The sequence below is a fragment of the Lepus europaeus genome, chromosome 8 (genome assembly GCF_033115175.1).
Source record: "Lepus europaeus isolate LE1 chromosome 8, mLepTim1.pri, whole genome shotgun sequence".
Taxonomy (NCBI): domain Eukaryota; kingdom Metazoa; phylum Chordata; class Mammalia; order Lagomorpha; family Leporidae; genus Lepus; species Lepus europaeus.
The window spans coordinates 67,535,929-67,557,239 of record NC_084834.1 but is presented as its reverse complement, the minus strand read 5'-3'; the positions used below and the strand labels follow the sequence as shown (position 1 = coordinate 67,557,239).

The following is a 21,311-nucleotide window of genomic DNA, read 5'->3' as shown; positions in this document are numbered from 1 at the left end:
CATCCTTGAATATTCATTTGCTCTCACACCCTCATCTGACCTACTGGAAAATCTGTTGCTCCACCATCAACACATATCCAGAATCTGACTGCTTCTCTTAATTTCCATTCCTACCAAACTTGTCCCAGTCACTATCATCTCTTCCGTGGGTTATTACAGTAACTTCACAACTGGTGTCCTGTTTTCCTCCTAGCCCTTCCATAGCCTATTTCCCACTGAGTGGGGAAAGGCATCTTGATTTGAAATGTTAGTGATAGGGGCCAATGTGGCACAGCTTGCAACAACAGCATTTCATAGCAAGGTCCACTTCCAGTTCCAGCTGCCCCACTTTCACTGCAGTCTCCTGTTAACGAGCCCCAGAAAGCATTGGAAGATGGCTCAAGTGCTTGAGTCCCTGCCACTGATGTAAGAGACCTGGATGGAGTTCCTGGTTCCTGCTTCAATCTGACCCAGAACTAGCTGTTGAGGCCATTTGGGGAATGAACCAGTTGATGGAAGATCTCTTTCTAACTTTGTCTTTCAAATAAATAATCTTAAAATACACACACACACACACACACAAAATAAAAAGAAACGTTAAGTGATCGGCTCAGTTGTTTGACTTAAAGGTTACAACGGCTCTTGGGGACATCTAGATCCTATACTGGATAGTACCTGGGTTCAAGCCTCTATTTCACTGTCCATTTCCTGTACACATTAACTTTCAGAAAGGACATATTTGACATAGTTGGGGAAATGTGAACATGCTTTTTATTAAATGATGTTAGGCAACTACTACTTTTAGGTTTACTAAGGAGAGGATGGTTTTATATATATGCAATTATAACCTTATCATTATCAAAAACAAATTGGCAAAGTGACATATTATCTGTTATTTGAAATTTGTTTTAAAGTACTCCAACAAACAAGCCAGCGCCGCGGCTCAGTAGGCTAATCCTCCGCCTCGTGGCGCTGGCACACCGGGTTCTAGTCCCGGTCGGGGCACCCATCCTGTCCCGGTTGCCCCTCTTCCAGGCCAGCTCTCTGCTGTGGCCAGGGAGTGCAGTGGAGGATGGCCCAAGTGCTTGGGCCCTGCACCCCATGGGAGACCAGGAGAAGCACCTGGCTCCTGCCATCGGAACAGCGCGGTGCGCCGGCCGCAGTGTGCCTACCGCGGCAGCCATTGGAGGGTGAACCAATGGCAAAAAGGAAGACCTTTCTGTCTCCCTCTACTGTCCACTCTGCCTGTCCAAAAAAAAAAAAAAAAAAAAAAAAAAAAAAAAAAAAAAAAGTACTCCAACAAACAAGCTAGAAGAGAAATGAATAAAATTAGCAAAATAACAATAAGTACTGCAGCTAGGAGGTGGGTACAAAGGGGCTTGTTCTAATAGTTTATCTTTCATTATCTATATGAGAACTCTTTTTTATAAAAAATTCTGAAATAACAAGTATGAAGAGATGAACATTCTGGAGTTCTTCAAATGTCCACATAGTAATATTATTCCTGCCACATTTATCTATGTTCACTTACAATTTACTTGAAGAAAAGTGTTAGAATGCCTGTATTCCATAATGAGGAAAAGTCACTATGAAACTTTGAATTACCTTCACAGCCAACTTCATCTTCTCCTGTAATGCAGTCCAACTCATTATTGCATATATGCTGGTGTGGAATACAAACACCCGATTTGCAAAGGAAACTTTTCCCTTGGCACCCTGTGCAAACATAAGGAGAGGTTTCATCCATTTCTTAAAACTGAATGAGGTGGAATTTTAAAGTCAATGGTAATGGTGCTTCTACTTTTCTAGTCAGAAGATTGATTTGGAGGACTTAATGGATAGGTTTATGTCTACCTTTACAGCACAGCTCATCACTTTGGTCTCCACAATCATTGATACCATCACAGGCCTTTTTCCAAGGAATGTTTTTCCCATTCACACATTGAAAGGACTCATTTTTTGGAGAACCTGCAAAGCAAGGATTATCTTTTTTTTAAAGATTTATTTATTTATTTGAAAGTCAGAGTTACACACAGAGAGGAGAGGCAGAGAGAGAGAGAGAGAAAGAGAGGTCTTCTACCCAATGGTTCACTCCCCAATTGGCCGCAATGCTAATCCAAAGCCAGAAGCGAAGAGCTGGTTTCCCAGGCCATAGCAGAAAGCTGGATCAGAAGTGAAGCAGCTGGGACTTGAACCAGCGTCCATATGGGATGCTGGCAATGCAGGCGGCAGCTTTACCTGCTACACCACAGTGCTGGCCCAGGATTATCTTTGTAAAATCTGCTTATGGAATAGTGGCATGATATCCTTATTATATTTTTAGGAAAAATAGAATCATTAAGATAAAATCAGGCCTCAAAAAATGATGTGAAATGTTTTAGTACTATCAACATAGTACATATGACTAATTTTAAAAATGCAAAAAGATACCTTATGGAAGTCATTTCAATTATCTCTGAAACTTAGTATTTGCTGTGGCAGTACAGACCTGCTTACACGGGAGAGGAGGGGTTCAGAACTCAGCAACATTTGCCTACATTGGCAAACACTGGTTCTCACCCATCTCTCGTGAGCTACTGCACTGTTTCCCACCCCTACTCCCACGACTTGCATGGGCATGGATAGCACCTACCTTTTTTTAAAAAAATTCATTTATTTATTTGAAAGGCAGAGTTACAGAGAGAGGGAGAGCCAGAGACAATGTGAGAGAGTGAAAGCGAGAGTGAGAGAGAGAGAGAATCTTTCATCTGCTGGTTCACTCCCCAGATGGCTGCCAACAGCCAACACTTGACCAGGTTGAAACTAGGAGCTCAGGACTCCATCTGGATCTCCCACATGGATGGCAAGGACCCAAGCACTTGGGCCATCTTTTGTTGCTTTCCCAGGCACATCAGCAGGGACCTGGATCTGGAGTGGAACAACCAGAATTCCAAACAGCACTCATATCAGAAGTTAGTGCAATGGGCAGTGGCTTAAACCCACTACACTACAACACCAGCTCTGCCATTTACATTTTGATGGCACTTCTTTTCAGTACTGAAAAGTAAGGGTATAGCTTTGGTGTTTAATAACACACATATAGCCGGCACAGTGGTTCAATAGGCTAATCCTCCGCCTGCGGCGCAGGCACACCGGGTTCTAGTCCTGGTCCGGGCGCTGGATTCTGTCCTGGTCGCCCCTCTTCCAGGCCAGCTCTCTGCTGTGGCCAGGGAGTGCAGTGGAGTTTGGCCCAAGTGCTTGGGCCCTGCACCACATGGGAAGCCAGGATAAGCACCTGGCTCCTGGCTTCGGATCAGCGTGGTGCGCCGGCTGCGGCGGCCATTGGAGGGTGAACCAATGGCAAAGGAAGACCTTTCTCTCTCTCTCTCTCACTGTCCACTCTGCCTGTCAAAAAGAAAAAAAAACAAACAAACAAAAAAAACAAAACACCACACGTATAGGTAAAATATTCCGGTGTCCATGCCTGGAAACTGAGGTCCCAATATGGTCATTTAGTTACTGTAAAGGAATGTACAGGGGCTAGAACTTTCAAAGGAGATGCTGAGCCTTCCTTTCATACTTAATTAACTTTTGCATGTTACAGTAACTTTAATCCAGGTATCAAGAAAGCAAAGTGGAGCCAGGCAACTTTGCTTTCCATACAGGAACCTAGATAGAAGTAACATTTGAATGGCAAAAAGTTACAACAGGCAAAAAGCATCAACTTAGGCTCTAAAATTCAAAACATGATGGAGTCCATATAATTGACCCTATGACTGTCCATATGTCCATATGACCCTATGACTGGATTTCAGTCACTTGTTTATTATAGGACTGGTGTAAAATAAACAACTTTGAAGGAAGGAAAGTATCAGGCAAGTACTCTACCAACCTGCATTCTGTGTGAAACACACCACACCAGCTAAACTCTGGTAACCCTTATTTCTTCTCTTAGTAAAAGTACATTCAGCCAAACTGGTCTCTAATCCTTGACAACGCACATTCAGACATTCAGTGGAATTTATATGGAGATTTTCAGGAAAATGGAATCTTCCTTGAACATCAACAGCACCTCTGCAGATAGAACAAATGAAGCGTTTTGGAAAATTAATTAGTATTTGCATTTATAATTTTATTGTAGGAGGTAAGGGACTAGAGTAATTTTCTCTAATCTTCTACATATGAGGTACAAATTGGACAAGATATTTAAATTCTGTGAGCTTCAATATCTTCACCTGTAAAAAGAAACTATTAACTACTTGACTGGGTTTGTTAAGATTAACTAACATAATAGGCCGGCGACGTGGCTCAACAGGCTAATCCTCCGCCTTGCGGCGCTGGCACACCAGGTTCTAGTCCCGGTCAGGGCACCGGATTCTGTCCCGGTTGCCCCTCTTCCAGGTCAGCTCTCTGCTGTGGCCAGGGAGTGCAGTGGAGGATGGCCCAAGTCCTTGGGCCCTGCACCCGCATGGGAGACCAGGAGAAGCACCTGGCTCCTGCCTTCGGATCAGCGTGGTGTGCCGGCCGCAGCGCGCCGACCGCGGCGGCCATTGGAGGGTGAACCAACAGCAAAAAGGAAGACCTTTCTCTCTGTCTGTCTCACTCTCTCTCACTGTCCACTCTGCCTGTCTAAATAAATAAATAAATAAATAAATAAATAAAGATTAACTAACATAATCAATTTAAACTAACCAGCCAGGGTTTAAAACCTGGCAAGTGCTCAGCAAATACAGATTAGTTTCTTCTTCCTGGTTTCTTACTAAGGAGTGCATTTTCTCACCTCTGATGTTTCCTTCCAACCTCAGATAAGCCATTCCTGCCCTCTGTATCCCAGAATCACTCCTCCTTCCAGATAAAAGAGTGGATTACTTTGATCAGAGGATTTTGGAAATATAAATCAGAATGGTGCACTGAGATTTTCATATTTTTCTCTTGGGAGTCTTTGCACCTGCCCCATGCTGTAAGGCTGACCTGGTTGGTCTACTACTGTTTAAAATTTGGGAAGTTAAATTGGTTCAGTTTTAGCAGATTCATTTTGCTATTATATTAAGCTGCAGTCCACAATTCAGCCTTGACAGTGCAAAGGAGATATTTTCTCATCTATATGCCATTGTTAGGACTTTGCAGTCTGTTCAGAATTTTCGTAAAGAGAACTCCACAGTTACCTAATATCCTAGACATGAAGATTTTTTAAAAAGATTTATTTATTTTACATGAGAGAGTTACAGAGGGAGAAGGAGAGGCAGAGAGAGAGAGAGGTCTTCCATCCGCTGGTTCACTCCCCAAATGGCTGCAATGGCCAGTACTGAGCCAATCTGAAGCCAGGACCAGGAGCTTCTTCCAGGCTTCCCACATGGATGCAGAGGCGCAAGGGCTTGGGCCTTCTTCAACTGCTTTCCCAGGACATGGCAGAGAGCTGGATAGGAAGTGGAGCAGCCGGGACTTGAACTGGCGCCTATATGGGATGCCAGCACTGTAGGTGGCGGCTATATCCGCTATGCTACAGTGCCGACCCAGACATGAAGATTTAATTTACTATTCTTCCAGGGCATTCAATTGCTCCTTGCTTTTTTTTTTTAGAAGCAAATGAGAAAAATAAGATAAAAATAAAATGCTGAGCAAAGACACACCAGACAAATCGAAATAAAAATAAAAGAGCAAGGGTAAAAGAAATATAAGATTAACTGGAATAAAAGGTAAAGAGAGAACAAGAGAGGCTTTTAAAAATTCTTTCAGGTCAATTTGAAGATATATTCATTTGGTAGTTGTGAAGCTGTTCCACAAGAACAAACAAGAACCACTGGGGTGATCTGACAGTAAATAATCTGAAAAATCTCACAGTCTAATAATATCTAAAAGTACTACATAAAATGCATTGAATTCCCTCAATGAGCTCTTAAGGATGTAAAGCAAATCTCTGCTGTCTCAAATCAGAGAATTTTGTCCATGAGCCTAAGCAAAATACGATAAGAGCAAAATACTGAGAAATCAACGAAGGAGGGAGTTTACTATTTGGCTGGAATAGGTAGTAGATCACAAATTGCTGAAAATCAAAACTAGCCTCAGCTTAACAATTAGACACTCACTAATGAACTACTAGCAGATGTGGTATAGAGGAATACTGAATTTAGAGTGAAGGAATAAGATGCAAGAAAGAATAAAAAATGTTAGTAAATAAATAAATAGTAAAAGTTAGTAAACATGAAGTAAATCTGAAAGACCGCTGACTAAGCAAGTTATAATAATTGCTTATTACATAATCATAGTGATTGACTTCAGGGATATATAAAATAAGGTAGAAATGAATGCCAGGGGCCGGTGCTGTGGCGCAGCGGGTTAATGCCCTGGCATGAAGCCCCAGCATCCCATATGGGCACTGGTTCTAGTCCTAGCTGCTCCATTTCTGATCCAGCTCTCTGCTATGCCTGGGAAAGCAGTGGAGGATGGCCCAAGTACTTAGGCCCCTGTGCCCGCATGGGAGACCTGGAAGGAGCTCCTGGCTCCCGGCTCCTGGCTTCGGATCGGTACAGCTCAGCCGCTGCGGCCAACTGGGGAGTGAACCAGCGGATGGAAGACCTCTCTGTCTCTCTGCCTTTCCTTTCTCCATGTAACTCTTTCAAATAAATAAATAAATCTTAAAAAAAAAAAAAAGAAATGAATGCTATAAAATTTGGGGGGTAATGATTTTTTTTCTATTATTACTGAAGAAAGTGAAGACTTCCTAAGTCAAGGGTCTATGAAATGAATTCAAAAATAACCACTAAAGGAACAGAAATGAAATGGATAATTTCCAAATCAAGTACAAGAGAATATTAAAAAAGAAATTATTACTCTCATGGACATTAAAACAAAAGATACAAAGCACAGAAAAATCAGGATAAATAATGAGCTCAAAATAAGATGGGGAAAATACAGTCAACAATGTAAGTAATCACAATAAGGAAACTGGATAAACTATTCAGTTAACAGTGATTGTCACATTGGATTTTCAAAAAGCATCTAGGTATGTTCTATTTATAAAGGATACTCCCACAATATAAAGATCCAGAAAAATTGAAAATTAAGAAATGGAAAACAGTTGAAAAAGAAGTTAACAGGGCTGGTACTGTGGCATAGCAGGTAAAGCCACCACCTGCAGTGCCGGCATCCCATATCGGAGCCCTTTTGAGTCCCAGCTTCTCCATTTCTGATCCAGCTCTCTGCTATGGCCTGGGAAAGCAGTAGAAGATGGCCCAAGTCCTTGGACCCCTGCACCTGCGTGGGAGACCCGGAATAAGCTCCTGGCTCCTAGCTTCAGATCCGTGTAGCTCCAGCCTTTGCAGCCAATTGGGGAGTTAACCAGCAGATAGAAGATCTCTCTCTCTCTCTCTCTCTCTCTGCGTAACTCTTTCAAGTAAATAAATAAATCTTAAAAAAAAAGTTAACACCTTGCATAGTCTAATGAACAATGAATTTATTAAACAGAATGAAGCAAATGGAATATATATATATATATATTTGACAGGCAGAGTGGATAGTGAGAGAGAGATAGAGAGAAAGGTCTTCCTTTTTGCCGTTGGTTCACCCTCCAATGGCCGCTGTGGTCGGCGCACTGCGCTGATCCGAAGCCAGGAGCCAGGTGCTTCTCCTGGTCTCCCATGCGGGTTCAGGGCCCAAGCACTTGGGCCATCCTCCACTGCCTTCCCTGGCCATAGCAGAGAGCTGGCCTGGAAGAGGGGCAACCGGGACAGAATCCGGCGCCCCAACCGGGACTAGAACCCGTGTGCCGGCGCCGCAAGGTGGAGGATTAGCCTGTTAAGCCAAGGCGCCGGCCGCAAAAATGAAAATTTTTTTTTTTTTTTGACAGGCAGAGTGGACAGTGAGAGAGAGAGACAGAGAGAAAGGTCTTCTTTTTGCCGTTGGTTCACCCTCCAATGGCTGCCGCGGTTGGCGCGCTGCGGCCGGCGCACCGTGCTGCTCCCATGGCAGGAGCCAGGTGCTTCTCCTGGTCTCCCATGGGGTGCAGGGCCCAAGCACTTGGGCCATCCTCCACTGCACTCCCTGGCCACAGCAGAGAGCTGGCCTGGAAGAGGGGCATCCGGGACAGGACCGGTGCCCTGACCGGGACTAGAACCCGGTGTACCGGCGCCGCAAGGCGGAGGATTAGCCTAGTGAGCCGCGGCGCCGGCCGCAAATGGAATATTTTAACAATACTCAGCCACAAAGAAATTCTCAACAAATATTTTAAAAATTGTCATCAGAGCAGCAGGCACTGTGGCGTAGAAGGTTAGGCCTCTATCTGCAGAGTCGGTATCCCATATGAGTCCTGGCTGTTCCACTTCTGATCCAGCTCCCTGCTAATGTGCCTGGGAAAACAGTAGAGGATGGCCCAAGTGCTTGGGTCCCTGTACCAACGTGGGAAGAAGCTCCTGACTCCTGGCTTTGGATCAGGCCAGCTCTGGCCATTGTACTCATTTGGGGAGTGAAACAGCAGATGGAAACTTTTGCTGTCTCTCTTTTTTCCCTTTTCTCTCTGTATCTTTGCCCTTCAAATAACTACATAAAACCTTAAAAAACACTGTCATCATATAGAGACATTCTTTGACTATAATGTGATTAAATAGGAAATCAATAACCAAAATAAACCAAAAGTAAACTAATATGAGGGATCTGAAGAGTTAATGGAAAATGTGCATTATAAAAAAATTATGGGGGCTGGCGCTGTGGCGCAGTGGGTTAATGCCCTGGCCTGAAGCGCTGGCATCCCATATGGGTGCTAGTTCGAGACCTGGCTGCTCCACTTCCAATCCAGCTCTCTGCTATGGCCTGGGAAAGCAGTGGAAGACGGCCCAAGTCCTTGGGCCTCTGCACCCACGTGGGAGACCCAGAGAAAGCTCCTGGCTCCTGGCATCGGCTTGGTGCATCTCCAGCCATTGCGGCCATTTGGGGAGTGAACCAGCAGATGGAAGACCTCTCTCTCTCTCTCTCTGCCTCTCCTCTCTGTGTAACTCTGACTTTTGAGTAAATTAATATTTAAAAAAAGAAAAAGAAAAATTATGCATGAGCTTCAAAATAAATATATTTTTTATTCCATTCTTTACACTTTTTGAAGTGTCTTTGTATATTCATTTGGAAAGTAACAGAAATTTCTTTTTCTTTAAAGACTTTGTTTATTTGAAAGGCAGAACTACAGAGGGAGGAAGACACGGGGGGGGGGGAGAGGGAGAGAGAGAGAGAGAAGGAGAGAGAGAGAGAGAGAAAGAAAAAAAAGAGAGAGAGATTTTTCTATCCCCTGGTTCACTCCCCAGATGGCTGCAACAGCCAGGGCTGAACCAGGCTGAAGCCAAGAGCTTCTTCCAGGTCTCCAATATGCATGGCGGGGGCCCAAATACTTGGGCCATCTTCCACTGCTTGCTCAGGCACATTGGCAGGGAGGTGGACATAAAGTGGGGCAGCCAGGACTTGAACCAACACCCATATTTGTTGCCGGTGATGACTTTACCTGCTATACCACAATGCCGGCCCCAAGAAATTTCTAAATTGCATATGGTCAAAGAAGAAACTATCTTGAAAATTAGAAGATGTTTTGAACTGAATAATAAATAATAAATAAGATGCCATTGATGAAAGCTAATGGTATGCAGATGAAGTATTACTTGGAGTCTGGGAGTCTGTACCTTAATTATTTATATTAGGAAATAAAAGTTGAAGATGGTTGAGTTAAGCATTCAACTTAAGGAATTACAAAAATACAATAGTGAAAAGAAGGGAAGCAAAGATTAATGAACTATAAAATAAAGAAACAAGAGACCATTTATAAATTAAAAAATCAAAAAGATTAATCAAGTAGGTAAGTCACTGTAAGACTGATCAATAGAAAAAAAGAAAAGCCATAAACAGTACTTGATGTGAGAAAATAGACATTAATTATCAATGACTATAAATAGACAGTAACATATTTGGGACTTACAGAATCACCAAAGGATTCATATCCAGGCACTATCACAAAACTATAGTTGAGTGCTAGGCAAACATGAACACGTTTAATCTTCCTACAATGCTATGAAGTAGGTAGTTAATAATCTCAGGTTACACACAAGGAAATTGAGAAACAGAAAGATTAGGTAATCAAAAAGAAGAGGTAGAACAAGAAAATCAACTCAGAAAAATCCCCTGATAGAAGCACTCACTGTTGAAATCCAAGGTCAAAGCAGACTACGTTGGCTTCCCTTATGCTCCAGCTTCTCTTACATATGAACATACTCTTATCTTGTTCCACAAGTTTTACTGCAACAATTCCCTCTGAGTCTGTATTTCCATACTTCAAAGAAACATTGAATTTTCCTAAAACAAAAAGTCAAAAGGATGAGCAACATTTAGGTAATTATTTTTACCCTCTTACTTAAGAGACTTTAAAATAATAAAATAAGAATTTCAGTTAATTTTGAACACCATAAATATTTCAACAAATAATAATAAGTGATTATTTTAGAGTGTTCAAAACATGTCAGTGGCTATGCTACTTAGTTATACAAAAGATCATTAAATCCTCACACCAACCCTAAGAAAATCAAGCCTGTATTGATACCAATGTTCACACATAAGGAATCCAAATCTAGAAGTTATTGCCCCAAATAGTGGAGCCAGCAATTGAACTGCTGTATTGATTTTATTCTACAGTACACACTCTTAGAAGTAGGCCAAGCAATTAAAGAAAATGTAGAAAGAATCCTAATTTATTTAAGGCAAACAATGTAACAAGAGCAGAAAAGTCCAACAGTGACAACTATCCTCCACTTTGGCCTTTTTCCTCTCCAACAGATAACAGAGATGGCCTCAAACAAGGAGCTTTTTCCCACCTCCTTTTCACAATACCTCAACATCTTAACTCAACATCATAAAAATATGCAGGCTTCCGTGAACTGGTAAATGAAAGACTATTTTAAGGATCTCTCTGTAAGTTTACAAAATGTCTACGGTAACTTGGCATCAGAAGACAGTGAACCTGAGTTTTGCTATCATAGCTAAAATGTAATAAGTACTTTCCATGTGCCAAGTACTGTGTGAAATGCTTTACATACCTCATTTTATTTAATCTTCACAAGAGTCTTGTGACTAGGAACTTTTATTATGCACATGTTACAGGTGAGGGAATTGGGTTGAGGTCACACAGCTTACCAACAACAGGTCAGGCGGTTATGGAGGTACTAAATCTGATCCATAATGAAATCTCTAATTTTAGCCACTCCATTAGTCATCATACAAAGATCTCAATCTCCTCAATATAATAGGCCCCTGGATGGAGTAAAGACAAGGTCTCTGGTCTGATGTGCCAGCTTCCTAGGTCTACAGTGGCTCAAGCTGCCCTTGGATAGAAGAGCAACTGGGGGTTGGGCCTGGAAGAAAGGGCTGGGGGCTGGGGAGATGAATATGGAACAAACTGACTGGGCTAGAGGGCCAAAGCAAGGCCTGAGGCCCAACTGGACTACAAGTCAGTATCAATCTCACAGATGGGCTTTTTTTTTTTTTTTTTTTTTGACAGACAGAGTGGACAGTGAGAGAGAGAGACAGAGAGAAAGGTCTTCCTTTGCCATTGGTTCACCCTCCAATGGCTGCCGCGGTCGGCGCGCTGCGGCCGGCACACCTCGCTGATCCAAAGGCAGGAGCCAGGTGCTTCTCCTGGTCTCCCATGCGGGTGCAGGGCCCAAGCACTTGGGCCATCCTCCACTGCACTCCCTGGCCACAGCAGAGAGCTGGCCTGGAAGAGGGGCAACCGGGATAGAATCCGGTGCCCTGACCAGGACTAGAACCCGGTGTGCCAGCGCCGCTAGGTGGAGGATTAGCCTAGTGAGCTGCGGCGCCGGCCACAGATGGGCTTTTCACTGGGATCTGAACCAACCTGATGAGCCTGGGAATAATCCCTTTAACCAAGCAGAAGTCATGGTGGTGACAGTTCTAAAGGGCTAGGCAGCAGAGTGTGGAGCAGGCACTCATGGGGAAGGCCTGGCTTCCTTTCTGTGTGTTCTGGATTCAAGGAAGGTCTGGCTGCATTCTGGTGACCCTTGATTTCTTTAGCATCACCGCTATTACTATTAAGGATCTAGAGAAGAATTTTGAGCTATCATCATAAGATTTCACAGGAAAAGTGTGCTACACAATTGAGCTAGTATCACAGAATAACTTGAAAACTAGGCTTATCCTACCTTCAGGTGTGCATTTTCCATGATTTAAAAACTTTGTCCCTGGATGAAGACATTCAAAACTCTTTTGGTGACAGTAAGATGGGTAGCTTTTGCCATTAGTTGCACACACTGAGGTACCGTTCTTTGGGCACTGATAGGGGAGTTTACAAACACAGGTTCCATCAATGCATTTCTGCCACGGCTGGCAAAAGACTTTACTGCAGGAGAGATGTGTGTATTTTTTCGTTAAACATTTCTTCTCCACCAGATCCTCTGGAGATGCATTTGATGTTGAAGTGACCTAACAAACATACAAAAACATTAACCTGACAGTCTTATTTTTGAAGATGAGTAAGTGACACAAAAGAAAAATACAGAACTACCCCACAGTACAGATGAAGGTGATGTGATCTGGTGGTTTTAAGGATGAAACAAACCTGGTTTCTAGACTTGGCTTGGGCACTTAAAGTTATTATGACCTTGGGCAAGTTACCCTCGTAAAACATACATTTTCTTATTTATTAAATGAGTATAATAGCTCATCTCCTGCTAGGTTTTTATAAGGATCAGAAATAATGTATATGGGGGTCAGCATTGTGGTATAAGGGTTAAACTGCCACCTACAATGCTGACATCCCATAGGGGTGATGGTTCAAGTCCTAGCTGCTCCACTTCTAGTCCAACTCCCTTTTTTTTTTTTTTTTTGGACAGGCAGAGTGGACAGTGAGAGAGAGAGAGACAGAGAGAAAGGTCTTCCTTTTGCCGTTGGTTCAACCTCCAATGGCCGCCGCGGTCGGTGCGCTGCGGCTGGTGCACCGCGCTGTTCCGATGGCAGGAGCCAGATGCTTCTCCTGGTCTCCCATGGGGTGCAGGACCCAAGCACTTGGGCCATCCTCCACTGCACTCCCTGGCCACAGCAGAGAGCTGGCCTGGAAGAGGGGCAACCGGGACAGAATCCGGAGCCCCGACCGGGACTAGAACCCAGTGTGCCGGTGCCGCAAGGCGGAGGATTAGCCTGTTGAGCCACGGCGCCGGCCCCAACTCCCTTCTAATGTGCCTGGGAGAGCACCAGAGGATGGTCCAAGTGCTTGGCCCCTATACATGTGGGAGACATGGAAGAAGCTCCTCTCTCCTGCTTCTAGCCTGGCACAACCCTGGCTGTTGCAGCCAATTGGGGAGTGAACCAGTGGATGGAAGATCTCTGTCTCTCCCTCTCTTTCTAACTCTGCTTTTCAAATAACATAAGCCTTGGATCAGCAGTGTGGCGCAGCGGGTTAATGAAGCACTGGTATCCCATATGGGTGCCGGTTCTCATCCTGGCTGCTCCTCTTCCAATCCAGCTCTCTGCTATGGCCTAGAGTAGCAGTGGAAGATGGCCCAAGTCCTTGGGCCCCTGCAGCCATGTGGGAGACCCGAAGAAGCTCCTGGCTCCTGGTTTTGGATCGGCGCAGCTCTGGCCGCTACAGCCAATTGGGGAGTGAACCATAGGATGGAAGACCTCTCTCTCTGTGTCTGCCTCTCTCTGTAGCTCTGTTTTTCAAATAAATAAAACAAAGCTTTAAAAAAATAACATAAGCCTTAAAAAAAGAGAAATAATATGTAACAGTTGGCATGTACTAGGCTTGCAATTTATAGGAGCTGGCATTATGCTGAGGTCAACATAAAGTTCTACCTTTGAAGAAATCAAAGAATCTCAGCAGTCATGTTAGAGAATAACAAACTTGGTGCTGACAAAGTCTTTTGTAATGATCTGACGGATGACATTTGTTAATTCTATTTTTAGGCCTGTGCAGTGCTGAAGGCCACACGCACGCTGACAGGCTGCGGGAGCTACCTCAGAGTGAGTGGGAGAATATCTGAGGCCTCATATTGACACATCACGGTGGAGGCGCTGAGGAAGCAGAGGCTGGCGGAGCTGCAGGCGAAGCACGGGGATCCCGGCGATGCAGCACCACAGGAAGCAAAGCACAGGGAAGCAGAAATGAGAAACAGTATTTTAGCCCAAGTTCTGGATCAGTCAGCCTGGGCCAGGTTAAGTAACTTGGCACTTGTAAAGCCTGAAAAAACTAAAGCAGTAGAAAATTCCCTTATATAGATGGCAAATATGGACAACTGAGTGGGAAGGTATCAGAACAAGGTTTAATAGAAATCCTTGAAAAATTAAGCCAACAAACAGAAAAGAAAATGTTAAATTCAACAGAAGAAAAGTAATGGATTCTGATTAAGATGACGATTATTAACTAACAAACTGTTCAGAAACTGGAACTTAATGCAACAGATATGATAACATGTTTACCTTGTTTATTGTCTATATGGCTTTTAAAAAATAGTTATGCAAAATAAAAAAAATTTTATTTTTAAATGCAGGGGCAGGCATTCAGTGTAATAGTTAAGATGCTGCTTGGGACATCTGCATTCCATATCAGAATGCCTGGATACAAGTCCCGGCTCTACTTCAAATTCCAGCTTCCTGCATATGCACACCCAGCAGGTAATGGATCCATTACCTGGGGTCCCTGCCACCCACGTGGGAAACAAGGATTGAATTCTTGGTTCCTAGCTTTAGCTTGACCAAAACCTGGCTGTTGTAGGCATTTGGGGAGTGAACCAGCAGATGCATGATCCCTCTCTGACTCGGTCTCTCTCCCTTTAAAATAAATAAAAATGTCCATCAATTGATGGTTAGGTAAAGAAATTATGGTATATATGCACTATGGAATACAACTCAGTGGTTAAAAAAAATGAAATCTTGTCTTTTGCAACAATATGGATGCAACTGGAAACCAATATACTCAGTGAAATAAGCCAGACCCCAAAAGACAAATATCATGTTTTCCCTGGTCTGTGGTAACTAACAAAATACCTACAATGTAATGTTTACGAGTGAAACTGACATTTTGAGATTCAATGATTGTTTACAGCCCTTATCTCTACTGTTGAGGAACAGTGTTCTTTTTCTTCATACTATTCGTTGAACTCTTTACTTTGTGTAGGCTTAATCTTATGAGTATAAAGTAAACTGAAAATAGATCTTTGTAAAAATTAACAGTGGGAATAGAGAAGAGGAGGAAGGGTGGGAGTGTGGGCAGGAGAGAGGGTAGGGTCGAAAGTATCTCTATATTCCTCTGTTCATAAATCTGTTCATATAAATACATAAAATGTGTATAACAAATAAAATTTAAAAAAATAAACATAAAACTTAAATGCAAACTTTTATTAAATTTCCACTACATGCAAAGCCTTGCTAAGATAAATATGACACAGTCTTTATCTATTAAAGACTTTTAAGGCAATAAACTAGAAACATACTTCATAGCTAATATACAGGATACAGCCTGGTGATACACCAGTGGTACAAACAGGTGCAGTAGTTTTAGAGAACTGGGGTAAATGAAGATAAGTCTTTCTAGGGGGTGTATAAAATCTCATGGAGGCAGTAGCAGTTCAGCAAGAACAGGAAGGACAGGTGTAGCTGCCAGAGGGCTGGTTCTAGCAACACAGAGAAGATATGGTGTTGAACATATTTAGGGCTTCATAAGCCAACTCAACATCAAGTATACAGCATTGAATGTACTTTAAATGGGGAGATCACTGTCAGAAAACTGGAGAAGTTAGGCTAGAGTAGAGCATAAGAATAGCTTTGAGAGCTGGCGCCGTGGCTCACTTGGTTAATCCTCCGCCTGCAGCACCAGCATCCCATATAGGTGCCGGGTTCTAGTCCTGGTTGCTCCTCTTCCAGTCCAGCTCTCTGCTGTGGCCCGGGAGGGCAGTGGAGGGTGGCCCAAGTGCTTGGGCCCTACACCCGCATGGGAGACCAGGAAGAAGCACCTGGCTCCTGGCTTCAGATTGGCGTAGCTCCAGCCATAGCGGCCATTTGGGGGGGGGGGGACCAACGGAAGGAAGACCTTTCTTTCTGTCTCTCTCTCTCACAGTCTATCTGTCAAATAAAAAATAAAATAAAATAAAAACACAAAAAATTGCTTTGAAAGACACTTGAACAAGTAAAAGCAATAAGGTTCAACAATTTAATCCATGTAGGGGTTGAGGGTAGGTCTTATTTTTTCTTTTTAAAGATTTATTTATTTATTTGAGAGGCAGAGCTACCGAGAGGCAGAGGCAGAGAGAGAGAGAGAGAGAGAGGTAGGTCTTCCATCCACTGGTTCACTCCCCAGATGTCTGCAATGCCGCGAGCTGAACCAATCTGAAGCCAGGACCTAGAAATTCTTCTGGGTATCCCACATGGGTACAGGGGCCCAAGTCTACTTTTCCCAGGCCATAGCAGAGAGTTAGATTGGAAGTGGAGCAGCTGAGACTCAAACTGGCAGCCATATGGGATGCTGGTGTTGCAGGCAGCAGCTTTTACGTGCTACACCACAGCACCGGCCCCAGCTCCTAGGTTTTGATGCTGAGTGAATGAATGATGCTGGATCAGCTATTTCACTAAGTCAGCAGTATCAAAAGACAATCTGGATACAGTTTTGTATCCAATGTCATTAATGGTGAACCTCTCACTGTATACTTATGTTCATGATGCTCTTTTTAACTTATTTTTTAAAGATTTATTTATTTATTTGAGAGGCAGAGTCTGCCAGACTCATTTGGGTCTCCCTCATGCATGCAGGGTTCCAAGGACTTGGGCCATCTTCTACTGCTTTCCCATGTCATTAGCAGGGAACTGGATCAGAAGTGGGGCAGCCCACATGGGATGCCGGCACTGCAAGCAGAGGCTTAACCTATTATACAGCAGTGACAGCTCCTCATGATGCTCTTTTGTGAGGTATTTTTTCCTGCTAATATGCCATAAAAGTAAAATGAAAAAAATCTCAAAATCAATGAAATGATATTAGTGGCATTATCCTATGAAAGATCATGATTATTAAAATATGATGTATATGTTTAAATTTTGTTTTCAAAGGTATACTTATTTATATAGAAGTGCATTTATTACTCATAAATATATTTACATATACCGGGAGCACATACACAAATATATTTTTTAAAGATTTATTCTCTGAAAGGAAGAGTTACAAAGAGAGAGGGAGAGACAGAGGGATCTTCCATCCTCTCGTTCACTTCTCAAATATCCACAAAGGCCAGGGCTGGGCCAGGCTGAAGCCAGGAGCCAGGAGCTTCATCCAGGTCTCCCACATGGGTGCAGGGGCCCACTCACTTGGGACAATTTCTGCTGCTTTTCCAAGTGCATTAGCAGGTAGCTGGGTCAGAAGCAGAGTAGCCAGGACACGAACTGACACCCATATGAGATGCTGGGATTGCAGGCAGCAGCTTAACCACCTACACCACAATGCCAGCCCCATAAAATATTTTTTTAGCATTATTACTACAGCCTCATCTACAAATGTGATTCCAGTGCTTTGAGTTGCTGCTGTTTATTTGTGTACATAGCCTTTTTTTTTCCTTTTTGGTCATGTCTGTGGTGTTTGCAATGAAATAATAATTATTTTTATGTGAACTTTGCCTTTGTTTTCTAGGCTGGAGTGGAATAAAACCATTTTATTTATTTATTTTTATTTATTTATTTATTTTTTGACAGGCAGAGTGGATAGTGAGAGACAGAGAGACAGAGAGAAAGGTCTTCCTTTTTGCCATTGGTTCACCCTCCAATGGCCGCTGCGGCCGGCTCATTGCGCTGTTCCGAAGGCAGGAGCCAGGTGCTTCTCCTGGTCTCCCATGTGGGTGCAGGGCCCAAGGACTGAGGCCATCCTCCACTGCCTTCCCGGGCCATAGCAGAGAGCTGGCCTGGAAGAGGGGCAACCGGGATAGAATCTGGTGCCCCAACCGGGACTAGAACCTGGTGTGCCGGCGCCGCAAGGCGGAGGATTAGCCTGTTAAGCCAGGCGCCGGCCAAAACCATTTTAGATAGATAGTCATTCATTAGAAAGCAAATGGGAAGAGCCAGTGCTATGGTATAGCAGGTAAAGCCACTGCCTGCAGTGCTAGCATCCTATATGGGCATTGGTTTGAGACTCAGCTGCTCCACATCTGATCCAGCTCTCTGCTATGGCCTGGGAAAGCAGTAGAAGATGGCCAAAGTCCTTGGGCCCCTGCACCCATGTGGGAGATCCAGAAGAAGCTCCTGGCTTCTGGCTTCTGGCTTCAGACCAGCCCAGCTCTGGCCATTGTGACCAGGGGTGTGAAGCAGTGGATAGAACACCTCTCTCCCTCTCTCTCTGCTTCTCTGTAACTCTGCCTTTCAAATAAATTAATAAAAAAAAGAAACAAAACAGTCACCTAGGCCTTATCAACCCCAGCACACAGCCACTCTGCTTTATATCAGAGTTGTCACCTTACTCATTTTGTTATATTTCACCTTTACCTATAAACACAGGGGGAAAAAATCAAATATGACCAAACTGAGGAAAAGTCTACCACCTTCCCCTTCTTTTGGGCATTATTAGAAATCCCTCTTTGAACTGCTAACTAGCTGAGTGATCTTGGCTATGTGACTATACTTTTCTTATCCTGTATCTTCTTATAAAATGTGGAAATAAAAATAATATTCTCACAGAGTTATTGCTAGAGAAAGACACTGTAGTGAGAGACTGCAAAGAGCTAGAATGAAAAGAGAATAGAAGATTTGGGGCTGCATATAGTCTACCACAATCATCATGTTAGCAGCTATACTGAATCTTAAATTTTTTTGTGTGCTTTCCTAAGTATTGTTCATTTGATTTTAGCAATAACTCTGTGAGAACATTATTTTCCCTTTTGTTTATAGGTAGAGGTGAAAAATAACAAAATGAGTAAGATGACAACTCTGTTTTTGTTCCAAGAATCATAAATGCAGCTGAATCATTATTTTCAAAATAATTGTAAAGTAAAAATACACATTCATTTTAATAAAGAATGAATATAATAAAAAATCTGAATTATGGAATTCAGAAACTTATAAAACAAGAAATAAAATCACAGTAATCCCATTAGATTGCAACTGTTAACTATCAACCCATATCACACAAGAATTTTTTAAGCAACTATAAGTATCATTCATGTGTTATCTGCAATTGTATGTAAGACATGTTTTTCTTTTTCCTTGACAAAAGTAAGACTGTAGTAGGACATTTTTAATTACAATAAGTATAGAAATATACCATTTTAATGTCTACATAATGGTTCATTTATGGGTTATAATAATTCAGTAAACTCCTAATTAATGAGCGTTTCATTTATTCATTGTTCTCTATTATAAATTGCAACAATAATACATATTTTAGAAGTTACAGGAAACTACAGATGTAATTCTGATTTTTTTAAAGTAGTTGTCCTTAAATGTTTGCATCTACAAACTGGCATTAAGACAAAACACTTTTGGAATCTATCTCAAAGGGCTTTGAGACCACAAAAGTTGGTAATCATCGATCAATTCTAAAATGTCTTTTACACTTTCAACCTTAAAAGGCAACCCGCCAATCTCACTACATGGTGTCATTTCAGTTTTTCCTCCTTAGCAGTTAGCAAGACATTCACACTAATCCTTCATCTGAAGGAGCCTGGTGCTTTGCTGACTTCTGCCATCTGTAGCCATTACTGCTTTTTTTGGCTAGCAGGGCTGGTAAGCGTGATTCTGTCTCACCACTGATCAAACCTAATTCGGGATTATAGGTCCAGCTGAAATCTTACTTGGTCTATAATCTTTTCTTGACCTCTCAGCATGAAATGATCTGTCTGACCATTAAAGTTCTTTGCCATATGATATTTGTATCATAAATATAAGTAGATGGTCCTCAATTTATGACACTTCACAAAGAAGGAATTAGCGAACATTTATTGATTAGAGTAAATTAGAGCCTTGCATTATAAAATTCTTCTCCAGATCAATGTCTAAACACATACGTAAGTATATAAAGACTATTTTTTAAGATATTAACATATTTGGTATTGACTGTATAAAAGCATGGATAACAATTGAGGTATGTTACATTTAGGTTAAAATTGCATCTTTAAGATTTTCCCTATATTTCTATAATCTTTAAAATATCTATTTAAAATAGTTCACATAAAGGTTAAATTACTTACCCTGTAAAAACCTAAGTAGAAGCACAAAAGTGACAGAAGAACATGAATAAACTTCATGTTAGAGGTGTTCAGGATCTGTCTCTGCCGAAGATGTTTTTCCAACCACATATACTTTTGAAATTTAATTTTTAACCTCTGAGAAAATATTTAGAAAGAGCAAGCCTCCTAAAGAGTTCTGTACTTTTGAACTCTTAAAGAATTTGACTAAAAGCCAATGTTTTACCGTAATCGAAACCAAAAATGGTCTTCCTAGTAAACAATGGAGGGAGGTGACCATTAGGAGCTGTGTTTCCTTTACTCCATAAGAGACTGATTTCCCTGTCTGTTCAGTGCCTCAATTCTGCCTTTCCAGGGAAGACAGGAATTATCCTGGAAGCAAATTTCTTATTCTTTTTGTAAAATAAAAGAATTTTTTTCACTTAAGTTTGAAAACTAGGAAAAAGCAAGAATAAAAATGCATCATACTAAAGACTACACTAAATACATTAAACATGAAAAACTAAACAACCAGTTCCTTTACCATGCATTGGTTGTGCTATAATCAAATTACATTCTCTAAGCAGAGGACACTTTTAAAAGATTTATTTATTTTTTGAAAGTCAGAGATACAGGGGAGGAGAGAGAGAGATCGAGATCTTCCATCTGCTGGCTCACTGCCCAAATGGGCTGGACCAGGCCAAAGCCAGGAGTCAGGAGCTTCTTCCACGTCTCCCATGTGGATGCAGGGACCCAAGAACTAGGGCCATCCTCTATTGCTTTCCCAGGCACATTAGTAAGGAGTGGGATTGAAAATGGAGCACCTGGGACTCAAACAGGCAACTGTATGGGATGCTGGCACCACAGGCAGCAGCTTTACCCTCTATAGTACAGCATAGGCCCCACAGAAAAGTTTTTAAAATAAGTATTCTCGCCCCAATACCAACTATAGTTCAGGATTCATTGTTATTTACAAAAAGAGTTGCTGTCAGATCAGAGTTGGTGAACTCAAGAGGCTTCCATAGCCTTGGCAGCTCATGACAAGAGCATCAGGTGATTACTGACATCATCAATAAGAGTGTCAGTTGTTAAATCAACAACCGGAGTCACTGTGCACTTGCTCCCCATGTAGGACCTCTGTCCTTATTGTGTTATACTATGCGAATTAATGGTAATACTACT

At 42.3% G+C, this 21,311-nt stretch overlaps 1 protein-coding gene and 1 pseudogene across 2 annotated transcripts in view; one reads left to right on the top strand and one right to left on the bottom strand.

Moving 5' to 3' along the window:
- Nucleotides 1-20,261, bottom strand: part of CFI (complement factor I) — a 45,521-nt gene extending 25,260 nt beyond the window's left edge. For both annotated transcript variants that reach the window (XM_062199745.1, XM_062199746.1), the window contains exons 1-6: nt 20,154-20,261; nt 12,141-12,420; nt 10,128-10,281; nt 3,851-4,032; nt 1,834-1,947; nt 1,585-1,695 (exon numbers count right to left, since the gene is read on the bottom strand). In XM_062199745.1, coding sequence (XP_062055729.1) covers nt 1,585-1,695; nt 1,834-1,947; nt 3,851-4,032; nt 10,128-10,281; nt 12,141-12,420; nt 20,154-20,261 — 949 coding nt within the window. The remainder of the gene's footprint in view (nt 1-1,584; nt 1,696-1,833; nt 1,948-3,850; nt 4,033-10,127; nt 10,282-12,140; nt 12,421-20,153) is intronic.
- LOC133765778 (programmed cell death protein 5-like) lies at nt 13,993-14,359 on the top strand (annotated as a pseudogene).
- Nucleotides 20,262-21,311: the final 1,050 nt, after the last annotated feature.